At 40.0% G+C, this 21,528-nt stretch overlaps 1 protein-coding gene across 2 annotated transcripts in view; it reads right to left on the bottom strand.

Moving 5' to 3' along the window:
* Nucleotides 1-21,194, bottom strand: part of LOC311077790 (B-cell receptor CD22-like) — a 43,223-nt gene extending 22,029 nt beyond the window's left edge. The window contains exons 1-2 of one of the 2 annotated variants that reach the window (XM_084106414.1): nucleotides 20,915-21,194; nucleotides 20,701-20,773 (exon numbers count right to left, since the gene is read on the bottom strand). In XM_084106414.1, coding sequence (XP_083962540.1) covers nucleotides 20,701-20,773; nucleotides 20,915-21,031 — 190 coding nt within the window. In that variant the 5' untranslated portion in view covers nucleotides 21,032-21,194. The remainder of the gene's footprint in view (nucleotides 1-20,700; nucleotides 20,774-20,914) is intronic. The other variant, XM_084106413.1, reaches the window with a different exon arrangement.
* Nucleotides 21,195-21,528: the final 334 nt, after the last annotated feature.

Genomic DNA, 21,528 nt, shown 5'->3' with positions numbered 1-21,528 from the left:
ACAAAGTAAACTTAACAAAAAAGACAAAATAACAGAAATCCCTAAAGGGGCTAATATTTGTTATTTTACAGATGGTTCAAAAGAAAATGAAGAAGTCTGGTGGGGCTTCATAAGGAAAGAAAAAGGAAAAATAGTTTTTAAACAAAAGGGTCAATTGTCTAGTGAAGACTCAGCGCAACTGGCAGAAGTAAAAGCTGTTTTAGAAGCCCTAAGGCATATGAAAGCCACAGCCACAAATAATGGAATTATTGTCTCAGATAGTGATTATGTTTACAAAGCGCTAACTGAGCACGTTGACACTTGGAAACTGAATGGCTTCTGCACAGCAAAGGGAAAGCCATTAAAACAGGACAGTTTGTGGAAGGAAATTGCAATATTATTGGAAGATGTTAAACCGGTAGTGTTGCACCAAAGCAGTCACACAGTGCAGACTACATCAGCTGCCAAAGGTAATGCTGAGGTAGACAAATATATCAGACATAAGACAATACAAACAATAAAAATTATTAAAGTTATCACTAAGACAAGTGAAAATAATATTGTTGAAACACTGCACATGGATTTAATGCATCCAAGCTTAGCTTATATGTCAAAGTATTGTAAGGCCACAGGACTCAATATACAGAATCTAAAAGCTACCTACCTTAAAATAAGGAAAAAATGTCCTGAATGCAGAAAAGTCATGAACAGCAGGTACAATGAGTATGGAAAGATTAAAACAGATAAAGAGAATGAAGAAATATCTATGGATTACGGAGGACCTATTCGGCCAGCAACGAAATTAAAAAACTGTTACTTCTTAGTGATTGTAGATAATTGTTCTAATTTTCTCCAAATATATCCATGCAAACAAGCTACTAGTGCGATTGTCGTACAAGCACTAAGAGAGTGGATCAGATTTCGGGGGCCACCTAAAAGAATTAGGGGGGATGGTGCTCCGAACCTTACAGGACGAGAAGTTGAGGAATATTGTAATAAAATCGGGGTCGAATTGATAAAAAGTGTGAAATATCGACCGGAAAGCAATGGAATAGCGGAAAACGCTGTTAAGAGATGTAAACAATTTTTCGTGAAGAACGAACAAGTAGGGCAGTGGGATACTTTGATTGACCAATGTACGCATTTTCTAAATTACAGAATCAAACCGAGTGAACTCAAAAGTGAAGATCAACCTGAGCAGGAAAATTTTAAAGCCAATCCATTTAAGGTAGGCGATCAAGTAATTATATTGCATAAAATCAGAGGTAAAAGATTTAGGCATAAAACTGGGACCGTGGACACGGTAACAAAAGTCACTTCGAATACTACTGTACAATTAGAAAATAACGGCATTTGGTCCTTGAGAGACTTAATTAAGGCATAATCATGAAGAAAGTAGTATTTGAGTCCATTATTGAATCAAAAACAGGATGGGTCAGGTGCCAAAATGAAGCGTATGAGCTACTAAGAGTCAAAAAATGGCATGAGGACTGCCCTGATGGTACTAATAGTAAATTAATACCATTCACAAGCTGTTGTATTTGTGAAGCAGCGGACGTGGCAGAATTACTTTGGGAAGGTCCGAATGAGTCTCGGCCTACCAAAGCGAGCTTAAAATCACTCCCTACCAAGGGAGAGCATAACCTTTTCTCCTGGTACAATCCTGAAGGTAGAATCGGCCACTGTGCCTTGGGAGAAATTTCAGTATGCGGAAATTGCAGACTAGGCAAACAAAGATGGGTCATTCAAACAATACAACAAGGACAAACGAGTTGTGTCTGCCGAACCTGTAAAACGTGTACAGAAAAACTAATTTTACTAGGCTCAAAATGTTCCTGTAAGTTTAGTGACTCTAAACTGGAACTGTGCAACAGATGTGAAAAGCTAGAAGAGCGGCAATGGGTCCAGACTGTCAGTAAGAAAGAGGTCTGGTTAACCAGAAAATCGAAATTAGCCATGGGATGCGTGTCACAGGGTAAAATTATGACAGCATGGGTTAGTAATCCGATCCAATTAATGGAAGAAGATGAACAAGCATGGCTATATCGATACTGTGAATTGTCAGGGCTTGGTAGCCCATCCTATACAGATCCTCTGGAGATTGGATCTGTATTAGGTCAGGTACTACACTGTTAACCCTTGCTGTAAAATTCTGACAATATAATACCATTTTCCATTAAAACAGTAATATACCGTAGAAAATAAAAATAGCCTACAGGAATATACTGTAAATTAACAGTGCTCAAAGTCGACACTCAGAGGCTGTTTTCCCAATCACACCCTATACCCTCATTCACTATTCCCTACATTAGTTCACTAATATAGTCCCCTTGAATGAAAAGAAGTGAGTGAATTGAGACACTGATGAACACCTGATAAGCAGAATCACTGAAGGACAGAGAAACAAGAACAGAAAAAAGAGAAACACAAAAACTACAACTGACTTCCAGCCACACTGAGTGTGAAACCAGTTTACAAACCAGTTTACGATTATTTCTTTCATACATGTACAAAAGTTCTTGTTGAGAATTAACAGAGATTTAGTTATTAATAAAATTTGTTGTCACCATGATGGAGATCAGTATTTGCTTTAGTTGGTCTCTTGTCCCTGGACTTCTTACCATTCATCTCTCTCTGACTGCTGTAACAGTGAGTTTATAAAACACATTTGTTATGGCAAGAAAAAGTCAAGAGGAAAATTATCAGGTGTTTTTATTTTTTTGTGATGATGTCACAATCATTCTGGACATGCCTGATTTTCAGATTTTTCCTGTATATAGTCATTGAAATTATAGTTATCTCATATTTAGCATATATCTGTGAATCTACAAAATGAAATCAATATTTCTGTAATCAGGTCTTCTGAAGAATATTGTAATCATATAGTGCATTCAATTTTATTTTACTCCTGCTTGACTGAGACCCACACAGACATCAACAATCAGCGTATGAATCTCAACAATGGTGAAAAGTTTCATGTCGCAATGCATGCTGGGTTCCAGGATAATATAAAACTCCCAGCATGCACTGCTGCATGAATAATAATAATAATAAAAAAGAAATATTGCCACCATTGTTGAGATTCATGTGCTAAATTGTGATATCTCGGTGTTTCTAAAACACAGTGTAGCTCTGTTTCTCTGGTTATGCATCATGTGTTAAAAAAAAAAAAGAGTCATTGTATCTTATTGCTGCGTTTTCACAGTGGTGGGAATGTAACACTTTACTTGAGGATTAAACTCTGAATAAGTGAGAATGAATTCCTTAGTGAATGAACAGGCAATATGATGATTTTGTCATCATAATCATTATAACTGCAGTCATTCATAAACTGTGTGTGCGCAAGTGTGACTTGCAAAAACACAGCTCAAGCAGCAAAAGAAAAACTAATGTTTTAGCATCAGCATCCCAACTAAAGCAAGCACTGATCTCTATAATGGTAACTTCAAACCAAACATTTTCAATTAAACATCTCAATAACAACTTCTGTATGACAGAAATAAAGTCATACTGGTTAATAATAAGTGTAATAATGTGTAATGGCTGGAAGTCAGTCGTAGTTATTGTGTTTCTCTATTTTCTGTTCTTGTGTTTCTCTTTTCTTCAGTGATTCTGCTTACAATCACTTACATATTCCCTTAATTATCTCACTGCATCGTTACTTTTTACTCGTAGTGTGGATTTCCCTGAGGGGTTGAAAGGGTTAACTGTGTAAGATAAAAAAGACACACCCACAAAATGTATTTTAACAGTAATAAACTGTAAGTTATAAATCAGGTATATACTGGCAACACTGTTGCCAGTAGTTTACTGTAAAATTATTTTTTTGGGTCACCATTGTGCTGAAGAGTAGAGCCTGTGCTTCAGTCCAGGAGAAGATCTACAAACATTGATGATTTGCTGCATGTTGCTTTATTTAACAGGCGGTGACTGTGTAGTTGCTGATCCAGTGGAAATCTTTTTATGTACAATAGTTTTTTAGTGGTCTCAAATGAAAGAAGTTCACAGTAATGCTTTGCTCACATTATTAATGCATTATAAATTTTAGTTAATACATTTAAATGACAGTTGGTCAATTTAAGGCAGTCGGTTTCTGCAAGTGAAATTAGTTAACTTGAGTTTTAGTGCATTTTTACAGAAACAAACTAGATTACAGTAAAAAACTGTACAATTAACAGTATTTTACTGGCAACAGTGTTGCCAGTATTTTACTGTAAAAAAACCCGGTAAGGTCTAACAGTGTAGGACAAATCACTTGTTTGGAGGCGTGGGAAAGAGTTGTCTCACATAATCTAAATGAACCAAAGCAAACTATCTTTGTGAAAAGACAGGGACAGTATGAACGCAGCTCAGCCGAACAATTAATTGTTAATGAAATTAAAAATATGAGCTTCCTAATTACAGACTATAACTACGAGACCAGGACATGGGAACTGGGTGTAAGAGAGACTGACATCACAAGAATGTCCAGAAGTCAAATAATTATGACTGGGGAAGCCTGTTATAAGATTAAATATGATGAAAACGATGCATCTATGATTAAAACACTGGTGGTGAAGCTATGTTGTTCCAGGGGTTACATGGGCGTCGGCTTTGCCATACAGGGTTTTAATATTGATTGGATGACAGAAGTTAAACCTTTTAAACAGAGGGTCCGAGACTGGCTGCTAAAACAACGATTCTAGGGTCAGACAGGCAATTCTTTGTTCTCTCACCCACAGGCCAACATGCCTAGAGGGGGGAGTAGACAAAGACTGAAAACCATCTACAGAAGGCTCCATCAAGAAAAGACTGAACATTTTCATGAAATGATAGCATGGATGAGTATGGCTTTCATTCTTTTTGTATGCATTTTGGCTGGATTCGGAACAAAGGAAACAGAGGAAATCTATACTGTCTATCCTTGTACTAAAATGGAAAAGATAGTTAAATTACACTGCTATAATCAAACAATAATGGTTAAAGGTTCACCTTTGATTTTAGCAGGGATAGTATACAATCCTGAAAATAATGCTAAGCTGATAAGAAACTGGATAGTAGACATAGATCCAGAATACTGGAATTGTACTAGTGAAGGAAGTTTCTTAGAATCAGCTGCAGATTATGGTCCAACAACTGAAAAAGGATTAACTGTAATGAAATGGAATAAACTACAACTACTAAATCAAACACATGTGTTATTAACAGGCCAAGAAATAAATGGTAGTGCAGCTAGAAACATTAGTGTAAAAAACTTTGATCTAGTATGGTGGACATATTCGTATGGAAAGACAATCTCGACTTTAGAATGGAATTGTGAAACAGCCAAAGCAAACATAAAAAGATTAAAGGTATTAGACAAAGAGAACCAAAATAAATTAGAAGTGGCAGATGATTTAGAAGTGGCAGATGACTTTGAAGTGGCAGGTGACATGGAAGAGACCAAAGAAAGGGAGTCACCAAAATCAAGTCCACTGACACCTGCAGCGCAACGCGCAGGGCCAAAACCAATAGATCGTTGGCTTCGTATGAGTGAATTCCAAGATAAAACTATAATTCATTCAATCCATGAAAACAAACCTATAATTCCTGCAAAAACCACAGAGTGGATAGACTGCTACCATAGGCCTAGAGCTACACCTATGTGCCATAAAATACCATGTCCCTGGTTGGGAAAGATGGTCTGGCCAAGTAACAAAGACAGATCAACAGTTGATCACGAAAAGCAGTGTGCTCGTAAATTAAACCCGGAGAAAAAAGTTTGGTATTGTGTCATAAAAGCTGAAGCTCCATGGAATCAAACTCTTATGGAAAAATATGAGAAAGATACTATTACTATATGGCACAAATGGATAATAAAGAATTATAATTTCACACAAGGAACAGGTAGTGAAGCAGATAGGACTACGTGGACTGTGAAAGCCACATTAGAAGGAAAGAAAAGAGCAAATGGAAATTATAAACATCCATATACGTTAGAATATTTTCCAAATGCAGGTATTCCAGAGAAACTTATAGCTATCTCTGGAATAACAAAATACCTAACAACAAAAGTGATGGAGCAACAATATAGGAGTGCATTGTTGTTATACATGCTGCAGGGAGGAGAAGCGTTAAAGCATTATACCATCACTAAAAGACCTAATGGTTACATAAGATACCACGGAAGACATCAAGATATAAAAGATGTACATACTGGAAGAAAAGAAGGCAACCTTGTATGGCCGTTACACATGAAATATCTAGGTTCACACAAAATCTTAAACTCCTATAAATCCCAAAATATAGGACAATGGGAAACTGGCTATTATTTAAAAGTATCTGATCCAGATAGTTACTCGTGGGGAACTCAGAGTAAAATATATATCAGGCCCACTCGAGGAAACTTCAACAAAAGATGGAATGTTACGGATTGGTATGGAGAACCGTGCACAAGACGAGGCAATTTTGATATTGTAAAATCTTCAAAAGGAAAAAGGATAGCATATAACCTTAAATGTGTTAAAGAATTCGATTTAGGAACAGAAGTATTGATGGTAGGTGAAAGAATGGATAATAAAAAGATAGAATTTTGGAGTGACCGCGTAGAAACTAAATATTTATGCAAAGGGGACCTATTTAACAATTGGCAACATGCAACTTTTAGTGCCCCCATAATGCAATCTTACGCAGCTAAAAACACAAAGGGGAACATTGATAGGAATTATATGTCATGCAACTACGAAGCCATGGAAGGCGCCCTCTGGGCAGGGGAGAACTTAAAGATTACCCCACTGATTCTAAAGCAAATGGTAGGAGAAACCCAGATAAGGAAGATATGTGCTATTATGCCTTATATTAAGTATATAAGTGAGTGGAAAGACTTATTACACCCGATCGATGATATGACGGAATCGGAAAGCCTTGGAGCTCATTGGATTCACCGTTTAGACTACTGGTCAAAAACCAGAAGCCCTTCAGACGTAACTTTGATTAAATTAATTGGAAGAATAGTGAAAACAGCATTCGAAGATATAGGCGGGAAAATTAAGGCAGTGGCCACAAATGTATGGAGTATAATGACAGACGCATGGGAGATAGTAAAAACTATTCTTTATTGTGTGGGAGTCACGATAGCAATCATTGTGATAATAGGTATTCTAATTAAATTAGTGAAAATATGCTTACATTGTAGGAAGCTAAAACAGTTAGCTGTCCAAGCCAAATATAGAAAGTTTCGACTGTCAGCTGATCTTTCAGAGTCCGAGAATGAGAGTGAAGGAGAAGTGCCTACGGCTAATTCAAAGATCGTAAAAAGTTAGTGGCTCGTAAAATCACTTCATTCTCCTGAAAACCAGCATACTGAACGGAGTATACCAGCTAAAAAGTTTTGAGAAACCTGAAGAATGGCTTTAACAAAACCAAATTGGGGAAACAACTCCACTGCAACTTGTTCTGAATTGCCAGTAAATAAATTTCAAATTATAATCTACAATGTAATTTTGATCCTTTATTGGATATGTATGTTAATGGGTTTACAAGGGTTATGGCAAATTCCAATTGCAATATGTAACATAGCCTCATTTAATTTGGAGAAAAGGCTAAATCTGGCAAGCATGATAATAGGACAAGTTGTGAAAAGCCCTAAGATAAAATCCATTTTTGGACTTAGAGGCATGATCAGATTGGCAACACTTAATATAATACTTTTTGCATGTGATTTATTGAAGTATTATCTTGAGATCCAATCTGTAAAGTACATAGTACTCTCTTCTACACTATTGGTGATTTTGTATCTTATAATACTTGCCACAAGAAGAGTAGAAATTGAAGGTACAAAAATGACTGTCTATGAAATAACTGTAGTTGCAACTGCATTTATGATAATGATGATTGCAGAGTACTATGATGATTATGTGATGTGTGGTATAGCAATATTGATAGTTAGTAATGATTGGTTTTATGTAACAAAACTGATAAAAGCTGGTAAAGAATGTTGTTTCAATATTGAGCTGACAAACCCTTTTATAACCTACCAATAGGATGCATCAGCTTCTGGATGGCAAAGGAAACGATACATAGACTGCATCTCAAATGAAATTTGTGGACCAAGAAATGTAGTTAAAAAACAGACGAACTGTGTTATATGTGGAAAGCTTCCAGGAGGTTTAAGAATAAGATGTTTTCTGATGAATCAGCGGCAAGACCTCTGTTCAAATTGTACTGTAATACAAAATGTAAAGATGGATGAAATTGTACAAGTGACTGTGACTCAACGAGGAAAAAGAATGGACCGTAGTGGTCCTTGGGTGTCAAAGATTTATATAGAATGGTGCATGGCAATGAAATTTAAATGCTGTAAGGTCAGTGAAATTCTAACCGTACAGGCTGGCTACAGAAATAATTATGCAGCTACCAGATATCACCTGGAACCACGGGTGTATCTAAAGAAAAAGAAAAATGGAGGTTTAAAAGAAATAATAGGAATTGTTTACAGGCATTGGGTTCTGGATAATCCTAGCCAACCCGGAAGTGCTAGACAAAAATTCAATTATAGCTGTGTTTATGTCCCCGCAGAGAGTCCTCATATCAAAGGCCCCTGGAGTCTGGACAATGGTACCGTTGACTCTGGATGTGGCCGAAAGAGGACTCATCTTCGCAGTCAACCAAGTGAACTTGGACAGACTGCTGAAAGTCTGGCGGAACAAACACGAGTTTCAGTGGAAGCCAGCACTCAAACCGTGGTACAGGCAGAAGGTTATCCAGAGTCTGAAAACCTGGTGTCATCAAGTTGGGATGAGCCAGGATCAAGCCAACTCATTAAAAGTGATGATATGTAAAAATGATGGGATTAGTCATAGACTGTACGAGATAGAATTTGACGGCATTACCCCAAGTATCTACTGTACTGATTTTGTGAGCAAAATGGATAGATTTGGTGTAAGAAATTTTGTAGATAAACTGAAACCAAGAAAACCTAGAGCTAGATTGAACAAGTTTAGAAGAATTAAAGAATCTCATTTAATGCCGAAAGGGGGTGTGATGTCAAGTCACGAGGATCCACCTGAGAGCGGCATTTCATTCACTTCACCCATACCTCAAACTCGCCGACAACGCAGAAAGGGCCATAATAAGAAGCCTGTACCCAATACTGCTGCAGATGCAATTCTTGGTCTTTTAGAACACATGACTGTTCAATGATAATTGTTTTGTATGAAAAGTTTTTCTGTCCATCGCTGCTACTCTCAAAGTCACATGAGAGAGCAGTGACATGGGTCTTTGTCCACACATACAGAGAAGCTATTGTATCTTCTGGGGGGATTTCCGTTGACTGGACAGTCACGCAACTACTGATAAGAGTGTTAAGACATTTGCTGGGATCAGCATCTGTACATGTGATTTGCCTTACAGTAAATATGACGAAAGGTATTCGAATCTGGATTATAAAAGAAAGGAACTGGGGACGGATAAAGTGCTCATCCTTGCAATCTCCAGTTCAGGACGCCAGCAGTTCCTGGATGCAAGAAGCTGTATAAGCATAGCTAATATTACTCTGTTAGTCTAAGTACTCTATTATATTCTGTAACAAGTATTCTTTTCATTTTTGATTCTTTTAATAAATATTGTTAAACATTTATTCAAAATCATCTGACTGGAACTTGGAATTTTTGAGTACGTTTTCACCTTTTCTTTCCTGGATCAGGACGATCCCAACCGGGGGGAAAACTACAGAGGGTGAGCATGAATTCTGATATGTGAATAATCAGTATGCACTGTTTGATTGATTGATACGCCTGGCTAAAGAAACAACTTATAACAGGGTTATTGTTGTATAGCAAGCACGGTTGAAGAGTACCTAAAAAGGTAGATTTATACTACGAAGGGGACATTTATTATATTTATAATCCTTATTATCTTTATAATAAAATATGAATTTGTAGAAACTGTTCACCTAACTCTTAAAAGTACGACTAAAGGATAGGCTCTTTAGTTACCGCGGGATTATTTATATGTCCTGATAGGATGTAAAATAATTTGGAACGGTATTTAATCGGATAAACTTTTACAGAATGCAGAGAGTAAAAGTGAATGGTAGCTTTTCAGATGTATTAATGTTTATCTACAGGATCCCCTCAAGGCTGTTCTTTCACCATTACTATACATTTTGTACATCAATATGTGTCAAAGCTCACATGAAAACAGGATATTTATTAAGTTTGCTGATGACACAGTGATAGTGAGTCTGCTACAGGGGGAAGAGTCTGGTCACGGTCCAGTTGTGAATGATTTTGTGACCTGGTGCGATGATTCTTATCTAAAGTTAAATATTACCAAAACGAAAGATATGATCATTGATTTTAGAACACACGCTGTTGATCACGTCACTACGACTCTCAAAGGACAGGTTGTGGATCGTGTGGAGAGTTATAAATATATTGGCACAGTCATAGATTCAAAACTGTCATTTGAGTTGAATTGTGAAATGGTCTGCAAAAAGGGTCATCAACGTTTGAGTTGCCTCAGGAAACTTGCTAAATTTAACATTGACAGACACATGCTGACTTTGTTTTACTTTGCTTTTATTGAATCTATTATGTCATTTTCCATTGTGGTATGGTATGGAAGCCTGTCAGTGAAGAATAAGAACTTCTTAAACCAAATTGTTAAATGGGCGAGTAGGATTATAGGAGTAACTCAACGGAATTTAGGAAATATTTATACAAATCAGCTGTACAGGAAAGCAAGTGCTGTCTTGAATGATCGGTCGCATCCCTTAAGGAATGATTTTAAATGACTTCCTTCTGGTCGCCGGTTTGTGGCTTCGAGATGGAAGACTAGACGGTACAGGAATACTTTTGTTCCAGCGGCAATTGAAACTTTAAATAATATGAGTAAGAGAGATGTTTTAGTATTTGATCATTAATTTGGACAGAGGATATATGTGTTATGGTGCAGCCTGTCATGATGTTTTTTATAAACCTGTAAATGTGTATGTGAAATGTTTTTATGTTTCTTATGTCTTTTATATTTATTTTTTGGATGACCGAATTCTTCTCCTATCAGCAAAACAAATTTACCTGCGGGTATGAAATAAAGATACCTTACCTTACTCTTCCTCCTGTAACTCACACTCTTCTTCCTCTTATACTCACACTCTTCTTCCTCTTATACACATACTCTTCCTCCTCTTATACACGCACTCTTCCTCCTGTAACTCACACTCTTCTTTCTCTTATACTCACACTCTTCCTTCTCAAACTCACACTCTTCCTCCTCTTATACTCATACTCTTCCTCCTGTAACTCACACTCTTCTTCCTCTTATACACGCACACTTCCTCCTCTAACTCACACTCTTCTTCCTCTTATACTCATCCTCTTCCTCCTCTTATACTCATCCTCTTCCTCCTCTTATACTCATAATCTTCCTCCTCTTATACTCATCCGCTTCCTTCTCAAACTCACACTCTTCCTCCTCTTATACACACACTCTTCCTCCTCTTATACTCACACTCTTCCTCCTCTTATACACATACTCTTCCTCCTCTTATACTCACACTCTTCCTCCTCTTATACTCACACTCTTCCTCCTCTTATACTCACACTCTTCCTCCTCTTATACACATACTCTTCCTCCTCTTATACTCATCCTCATCCTCTTCCTCCTCTAACTCACACTCTTCCTTCTCAAACTCACTCTTCCTCCTCTAACTCACAGTCTTCCTTCTCAAACTCACTCTTCCTCCTCTTATACTCATAATCTTCCTCCTCTTATACTTACCCTCTTCCTCCTCTTATACTCATCCTCTTCCTCCTCTTACTCACACTCTTCCTTCTCAAACTCACACTCTTCCACCTCTTATACTCATACTCTTCCTCCTGTAACTCACACTCTTCTTCCTCTTATACACGCACTCTTCCTCCTCTTATACTCTCACTCTTCCTCCTCTTATACTCATAATCTTCCTCCTCTTATACTCATCCTCTTCCTCCTCTTATACTCATAATCTTCCTCCTCTTATACTTATCCTCTTCCTCCTCTTATACTCACACTCTTCCTCCTCTAACTCACACTCTTCCTTCTCAAACTCACACTCTTCCTCCTCTTATACTCATACTCTTCCTCCTGTAACTCACACTCTTCTTCCTCTTATACACGCACCCTTCTTCCTCTTATACTCACACTCTTCCTTCTCAAACTCACACTCTTCCTCCTGTAACTCACACTCTTCTTCCTCTTATACTCATACTCTTCCTTCTCAAACTCATACTCTTCCTCCTCTTATACTCACTCTTCCTCCTCTTATACTCACACTCTTCCTCCTCTTATACTCATACTCTTCCTCCTCTTATACTCATACTCTTCCTCGCCTTACACACATACTCTTCCTCCTCAAACTCACACTCTTCCTCCTCTTATACTCATACTCTTCCTCCTGTAACTCACTCTTCCTCCTCTTATACACACACTCTTCCTCCTCTTATACTCACACTCTTCCTCCTCTTATACTCACACTCTTCCTTCTCATACTCACACTCTTCCTCCTCTTATACTCACACTTTTCCTCCTCTTATACACACACTCTTCCTCCTCTTATACTCACACTCTTCCTTCTCAAACTCACACTCTTCCTCCTCTTATACTCACACTCTTCCTCCTTTTACACATACTCTTCCTCCTCTTATACTCATACTCTTCCTCCTCTTATACTCAAATCATATAGTAGTTGTACATATGTACACAGAGGAGTGTTAATTTAACACTGGGCATTTTGCTGAGTTTATTTGTTCCTGTGTAGTTATTCATTAATGATGGAACAGTATTCTAAAGTCTTGTGATGTACAGAGTTGATCTGTGTACATTAATATTTTGTCGATTGTCACCGTTGTTGAGATTCATACGTATATTCTTGATGTAATTGTTTGACTAAGACTTTCTGAAAACACTTTTTTAAAGACATCATTCTGCACGGCTGGATAACATGATGTAAGTTCACAACACTGTTATAACTAACTGCAAATTGAACATCATGCATTTACTCAAAAACTTGCTCAGATTAATATTTGATGATTATATAATTATCAATATACATCTGATCATATTTTCTCCTGCCATAACAAACATATTTTATACAAATACAGTTACAACAGCCAGAGAAAAGTCTACAGAAAAGTAAAGGGTTCAAGAGTAAATGTGCCACTAATTATTCAATGAAACATAATCATCTAAACCTCTATTGAATGATCTGAGTTGTGTATCTACACATTAGTGTGTAAAAGGTTTCAACACACTTCTGTGTAAAGAGGAATAACACATTAGTATAATAACAATTGTAGTCCTTATATAAACACACAGATGTGTAAAGAAATTACACAGGTTGTGTGTTAAATTCTACACAACATGTGTAATTTTTAAAGCATTTCTTTTTACAGGTTGTGTTGTTTTCGACACATAATTTTATAAGAGTGCGCCAACATTAATTATCAATGTGCATCGTATGCAGTGTTTGCTGTGTTCTCAAACAAACAGGCCTGTGTAAATAAAAGTTAGTTATACTAAATGGTGAACTGTTATCTCTCATGAACTTTTCTCAAAAGCAGCATTATCAGTTAGGGGTTGAAGCGTGAATAACTGAATAATGTCCAGTACAGTGAGTCTGTCCAGTCATTGAGCTTGAGACATTGTCTTGTACTTTGTGTGCACATGCATTCTGTACTCGACTATTGATTAAATGGTTAATATTTTTCACTTTATTTTTAGAAATTCTGAGTATGTAATAACGTGACACAGTTTGTGTGTTAAAATGACTTACACAACTATTGTGTTACATTTGACAACGTGTTGTGTCTGAGCACACACACTACGTGTGTTAAAACTGACACAACGTGTAATTTTTAACACAATTTTAATGTGTCATTTTTAACACAACTCTTTTTAGAGTGTACTTATGAAAATATTGTTTTATAAGTTACACTGGACCATGAAAATATGACAATACTTTATTACTATTGGAAACATCGACTCATTACAGGAAATATAAGCTCATCTTCTCAGAATCTATGGAGTGATAAATGTGAATAAATTATCTCAGTGTGAATTACTTCATCAGCTTTGATGGATGAAAAACAGAAGTAAATGTACAGAGACAGAGTGAAGAGAGAACCAAGAAATCAGCCACGAACAAAATGACGCACTCTCAAATAATGAAATATATGACAAATAAGACTAAAATAATCAAAGTTGATTTATTAAATACCCAATGACATCAAAATATTAGTTTTGTGGCTCTTAGTTCTTATCTATCAGCTCAGAGCTCATTTATGCTAGTGAACTCCTTTGACATGATACATATTTAACATGTACACATTCACTTCTGAGAACATGAGCCAAAAATATTCATGATCTGCTGCTAAAGTGATTTTTGTCCAATCAAATGCTCTGAATAATGAGAAAGTCCCTCCCCTAAACCATGTGACACTGACTAGCAAGTAGCAAAAGACTATTGGACATTTCTAAAAGGAGCGTTTGACATGTTCAACACAAACTTCCTGTTTCAGAGAAAAATATGTGAGAACAGGACAGAAGAAAGTGCAGATCAGCCGCTCATGAGGCCTTAAATAAAACGTACTCGGTTACTAACATAACCTCGGTTCTCTCTGGTAGAGGGAACGAGTACTGCGTAAGGTATCTTACGCTAGGGGAAAATCCTAATTTTTCAATAATGCAAAACGCGTTGCGGCAGCATACAGACATAGGCGAGGCAGCTCGCGCGCCTATTGGCTGCTCTGCGGCAACTGCAGCAAGCCTATCGAGTTAGGCCTGCACAGCAAAAAACCCAGTGTTAAATCAACACTGCTCAGAGTACATATGGTCCCACTCTACAGAGTGTTAAAATGAACACTGAAGCAGTGTTGAAGTTAATGAGATAATTAAGTGATTAATTAAGTGATTGGCCATTAGTGGTGACACCTGATGTTAATAAGCAGAATCATTGACGGAAAGAGAAAAAACAATAACAGAAAAAAGAGAAACACAAGAACTACAACTGACTTCGAGTCATTACACATTGTTGCACTTATTATTACCAGTTTGACTTTATTTCTGTCATACATCGACAAAAGTTCTTGAGATTCAACCGAAGTTTAGACGGTAATGTTTTATGGAAGTTTTCTTTTCAAGTTACCATTATGGTGGTCAGTGTTTGCTTTAGTTGGGCTCTTGACTCTTTTCATTTTGTTAATATTAGTTTTTCTCTGACTGTTCCAACATTGTGTTTATAAAGCACATTTGTTACTGCAAGAGAAAACATGATCTGCTCACAATATGTTTTGATGATAATGACATTATCATCATGTAGTGTCTTGATTCACTGATGTAATTCAGAGTCTAAATCTTTGACTATATGCTTGATGCCTCATTTTAGTATTGGTGATTGTAGCTCTGAGATTCTACAGTTTGAGATCCAACAGCAATATGAAACATTTTGAAAATACTTTGTGCAAAGAAGTTATTGTGTTTAAACACACAGACATCAAGAATCAGCATATGAATCTCAACAATGGTGACAATAAACAAACTAGTGACGAACAGATCAACTCTGAACATCACAAAACAAGCTACTAAAGTCAGAACAAAACAATAGCAAAATAAAAGCAAACAGAAAAAAACAATGAAAATTACAGGACAATTCAGCTGCATAATTTATTCATGCTGCAATGCATGATGGGAGCCATGGATGCGTTCTGATTGGTGGCTCCCATCATGCACTGCAACATTAAGCATTTGTTTGATTGTCACCATTGTTGAGATTCATATGTAGATTCTTGATGTCTGTGTGTGATTTTAAAACTTTCAGATCATTAAAATATTGCTGGAAATAACTACTGTAGTGAAAAATTAATAAAACATGTGGATAATTAGTTTATAATGATGGGTGCCATCATTGAATCAGGTCACTAGTAATTTCATCATCAAACCATAACCAGGCTGCATTTCCAAAAGCATCTTAAGCCTTACTTAATTGCAGACCAACTGCAACAAATGGTCTGTACAATCAAATTAGGCTTGCAATGCTTCCAGGAAACATAGCCAAAGTCGCAGTTTCTCTTGCCACAACACATATGCTTTATAAACACAGAGTTGGAGCAGGCAGAGAAATATTAATGTTTGAAAGTAAAGGGTCAAGAGCAGCCCAACTAAAGCAAACACTGACCACCATAATGGTGACATGAAATGAAACATTCCATAAAACATTACCATCTAAACTTCTGTTAAATCTGAATAAGGCCTTGTGTAGATGTATGACAGAAATAAAGTCAAACTGGTAAAATAATAAGTGCAATAATGGCTCGAAGTCAGTAGTTTCTCTTTTTTCTGTTCTTGTTTCTCTTTCCTTCAGTGATTCTGCTTGTTATCATCAGGTGTCACCACTAATGGCCAATCATCACTTAATTAAACTCTTAATTATCTCATTAACTTCAACACTGCTTCAGTGTTAACTTAATTATCTCATTAACTTCAACACTGCTTCAGTGTTAATTTTAACACTATGTAGAGTGGGACCATATGTACTCTGAGCAGTGTTGATTTAACACTGGGGTTTTTGCTGTGTGGCGTGACGTCAGACCCAATGAGGGCGCTTCGCGCCCGCTGCGTCACATCCCGCCGAAACGGGCGTGGCCTAGGCCTATAAATACCGCTTGCAGGCAGCTATTATCTGGTTTTTCATCATCGAAGCAACCAGAGCGTGTGCATGCACGGCAAGATACGCAGTACTCGTTCCCTCTACTAGAGAGAACCGAGGTTACGTTAGTAACCGAGTACGTTCTCTTACGAGAGGTCTCTCGTACTGCGTAAGGTATCTTACGCTAGGGGACCCAATGCAAGACGCCGTGCGTGCTGGGATCTGACACCAAAGACCCAAGGGCGAAGCCCGGGGTACATATAGTGCACAATCACCCAGGGAACTCACAGGGAGTCCGGGAGGAGGGAGGGGCGAAGCCGCACTCTTCCTCGTATATCGGCGTCGCTTAGACGCGAATTACATCATATAGACAATGCGGGTCACGGCCTGAACTGATGGGGAAATGTGGGTCTTATACAGTTTGCCCAAAACACATCTTTGTGCTGTTGTTTTACACTGTCGATCATTGAGCTGTGCTCAGTAGACGCAGCATTCTGAGCTGATAGCATCAGGACAGACAATACTGGTTATCTAGACCGACAGCAGCCTGGCCTGCAGGGCGGGAACCTCTAGGTTGTAAAACCTTATAAATGTAGACGGGGAGGCCCAGCCTGCCGCCGTACATATATCTTGCAAGGCAATCCCACTCGACCAGGCCCACGATGAAGCCATGCTTCTCGTGGAGTGCGCTCTGACACCCAACGGGCATTGCATGCCCTTGGAAGCGTATGCTAGCACAATAGTATCAACTATCCATCTGGATAGGCTCTGTTTCGACGCGGCTAGTCCCTTAGAGCGCCCGCTGAACGAAACAAAGAGCTGCTCTGTCTGTCTGAAAACAGACGAGCGAGACACATAAGCTCGTAATGCCCTGACTGGGCAAAGGAGGCTCGCGTCTCCTTCCTCATCAGGAACCGGTAGGGCTGACAGGGAAATGACCTGCGCCCTAAACGGTGTGTTGAGGGATTTTGGAACATAACCGTGCTTAGGTTTGAGTATAACCCTTGAGTCATTAGGCCCAAATTCCATGCACGTCGCACTCACTGAGAGCGCGTGTAAGTCCCCTATGCGCTTCACTGAAGCGAGAGCCAGCAGAAACACAGTCTTGAAAGACAGGTGTTTCAGATCAATCGTCTGTAAAGGCTCGAATGGGCCACCTTTCATGGCTTCCAGCACCGTAGAAAGGTCCCATACGGGGACTGAGGGAGTTCTGGGAGGATTCAGTCTCTTAGCCCCTCTAAGGAAGCGGATGACTAAATCGTTCCTTCCTATTGACTGACCAAGCATTGTTCACGAGAACGCTGCTATAGCCGCCACATAGACTTTGAGCGTGGAAGGGGTCCTACCCTTATCCAACAGCTCTTGTAGGAAGGAAAGCACCTCCGTCACTCCACAGTCTGTGGGTGACACGCCACGGGCTGTGCACCAGCCCGAGAACACTGACCATTTCGAGGCCATGTATTGCGAGATTTTGGGGAACAACCTCCTTCCCTCAGTTAGAGCATTGAAGATGGGTCGAGGCTGGGTCTTCCAACATGACAATGACCCGAAGCACACAGCCAGGATAATCAAGGAGTGGCTCTGAAAGAAGCATATCAATGTTCTGGCGTGGCCTAGCCAGTCTCCAGACCTAAACCCAATAGAGAATCTTTGGAGGGAGCTCAAACTCTGTGTTTCTCAGCGACAGCCCAGAAACCTGACTGATCTAGAGAAGATCTGTGTGGAGGAGTGGGCCAAAATCCCTCCTGCAGTGTGTGCAAACCTGGTGAAAAACTACAGGAAACGTTTGACCTCTGTAATTGCAAACAAAGGCTACTGTACCAAATATTAACATTGATTTTCTCAGGTGTTCAAATACTTATTTGCAGCTGTATCATACAAATAAATAGTTAAAAAATCGTACATTGTGATTTCTGGATTTTTTTTTTTAGATTATGTCTCTCACAGTGGACATGCACCTACGATGACAATTTCAGACCCCTCCATGATTTCCAAGTGGGAGAACTTGCAAAATAGCAGGGTGTTCAAATACTTATTTTCCTCACTGTATCTGCTGTATAGCTCTGAACTTGAGAGAGAGGCTCTATGGCCCCTTTGCTCAATAGTTTCGCAACTTCGGCTCGAAGTAAATGTGCTACTTCCGTTTTCACCGTGGTCTCGACGCGCGCCGTATAGTGGCGAGGGCGTCGGCGAAACTGCAGCGAATAGCCTCTTTTTATAATGTCTAGCACCCACTTCGAAACCCCCATGCATCTGCATGAATAGCTAGGGGTTGAATACGAAGCGCGCTCCGTTCGCTCAGCGATGGAGAGGCTTCGGTGTGCTGTAACATAAGCGTCGCGCTCATGACATTTGAGGCAGGGGGTGCGCTGATAACCCTTCTGCGGCGGTCAACCGAGAGGGGGAGGGCTGGGTGAGTCCCGTAGGAACTGTCATGTCTGTGTGTGGATGTGGGCGCGGGATAGTGGGCACATTTACCACACTGAAAGCATTGTTCGCTTGAGTGAAGCGAATGCACGTTGGTTTCGTTTTTACAGAAACCTTGGGACATCCATAACCATCGGCCGTGGCCGGGACACCAGAAAACCGGGGGGGGGCGGCTGGATGAGCGAGAGCGCGGTCTCGCGCTTCGGGCCTGACGGCGCTGCGAAGTGGCGGCGGTGGGCGGTGGCTGGGGCTGCGAGCTCTGGGCAGACGGTTTCGCACGGCCTGCTGCAGAGCTGGAGCGCTTCAGAAGGAAGTGCTTCATAGCCTGCGACGCTTTCTGCACCTCGGCGAATCTCTCCGCAAAATCCTTCACGGAGGATCCGAAGAGGCCAGCGGGAGAAAGCGGAGCGTCGAGGAACGCGGTGCGCTCGGACTCGGCCATCTCTGAGAGCGTTAGCCACAGGTGCCTCTCGGTTACAGTGAGAGAGGCCATACTCCGTCCAATGGCCTGTGCTGCAGACTTAGTCACACGGAGAGCGAGGTCCGTGGTGCTCCTTAAGTCCGGCACGCAGATCGCATCAGGTCCTTTCTCATCCAGCTTTCGGAGGAGATCGGCCTGGAAGATCTGCAACGTGGCCATGGTGTGCAGCACTGACGCAGCTTGCCCGGCGGCGGAGAAAGCGCGGCGGAGCAGGCTTGACGTCGTGCGGCAAGCTTTTGAGGGTAGGGCCAGCTTAGCGCGCCGTCCAGCGGAGGGCGGGCATAAGTGGGCCGCTATCGCCTCTTCGACCGGCGGCAGCGAATGGTATCCCCTGTTCTTGGCATCGTCGACTGCAGAGAATGCCATAGAAACAGATGGACGCACTCTAGCTGAATAGGGGGCATTCCAGGACTTAGCGACTTCTTCATGTAGCTCAGGAAGAAAAGGCGCTGGTTTGGACGCAGGCGAAGCGCGCTCCCCGGGCAGAAAAAAGCCATCCAGCTGGTTGTGAGCGGGCTGCTCGGGCGAAGACCACTCGAGGCCGAGGCTCGAAGGCCTCGAGTAAAAAAAAGCTACTCTTAAAAGGCGCTACTCACTACTCTACGCATAAAAAAGACGCTACTCTTTTAGGAAGTGTGTCGCGGCGGCGACACACACACACAATAACAGAGAGTGAAAGGATATGAGCGCCGGATAGCGCAGCAGGAAGGCAAGGAAGGCGGCGCGGCCAGCGACTTCAGTGACTCGTCCCGCTGAAGGTGCTTTTTCGGACGGCGCGGCTTCTCTCCGGATCCAGCGATGCGTGTGCTTCGCTTGAAGGAAAAATCAGATAATAGCTGCCTGTGAGCGGTATTTATAGGCCTAGGCGTTTCGGCGGGATGTGACGCAGCAGGCGCAAAGCGCCCTCATTGGGTCTGACGTCACGCCAGGCCTCGCTCGATAGGCTTGCTGCAGTTGCCGCAGAGCAGCCAATAGGCGCGCGAGCTGCCTCGCCTATGTCTGTATGCTGCCGCAACGCGTTTTGCATTATTGAAAAATTAAGGATAATTTTTGGCTTCAATATCTCGCGGAAAAAGGATTTTCCCCTAGCGTAAGATACCTTACGCAGTACGAGAGACCTCTCGTAAGAGAACATCAGAGTGTTTCTAAAGTGAATGTAAGAGAGACTCACCGTAAATCATGAGCAGAAAGAAGATCAGAGGAAGAGGAGGGGCCATTCTGACCCACATCAGCATAACATATATCTATAATACAGCATTAATATTATCATCACTTAAACAAGTATATGTAAATCACCCTATTCTTAACATTTCTCATGTAAAGACACGTATGTTATATGAGCAATAATCATCAGTTTCATTAAGGCAAGAGTGTGTTTGTCTTACCGTGTTGAAGCTCATCAGATCAACAGCAACCAAATGACTGACTGTTTTAACACAAGCAGAGGTGGAAAGTCCAGGAGTCAGAAAGTAAAAGTCCTGCCATATGTTTATTCCACCCATGAACTCACACAGCAAAAACTCCAGTGTTAAATGAACTCTCCTGGGAGTTTATTTGGCTCCAGACTCAAGAGTGTTAAAGTTAATGAGATAATTTAGTGATTGATTGAGTGATGATTGAGCATTATTGAAGACATCTGATGTTAACAAGCAGAATCACCAAAGGAGAAAATCTCTTTTTTAAGTTACCATTATTGTGATCAGTGTTTGCTTTAGTTGGGCTCTTGACCCTTAAACTATTGACGTTATATTTAGTTTGGCTGCTGTAATTGAGTTATACCAGCCAGATGAACAACAAGCAAAGCTGATCAGTTGGTGTTGGTTATGTTTTGACACTCATCATTTGACCTGAATCACTGAACTCATTTAGAACCGAATCTCTGACTTAAATGTATATTGGTCATTACAGCATCACAGTGATTCTACAGAATAAGATCCAGATTTTTCAGTATAATCCAAATGATTTATTAATGTTCTGATATAAATAAAAATAAATAAAA

The sequence above is a fragment of the Abramis brama genome (assembly GCF_963993115.1).
Source record: "Abramis brama genome assembly, chromosome: 2".
NCBI classification, from domain to species: Eukaryota; Metazoa; Chordata; class Actinopteri; order Cypriniformes; family Leuciscidae; genus Abramis; species Abramis brama.
Note: the sequence above shows the minus strand (reverse complement) of the source record. Positions and strands in the feature narration are given on the sequence as shown.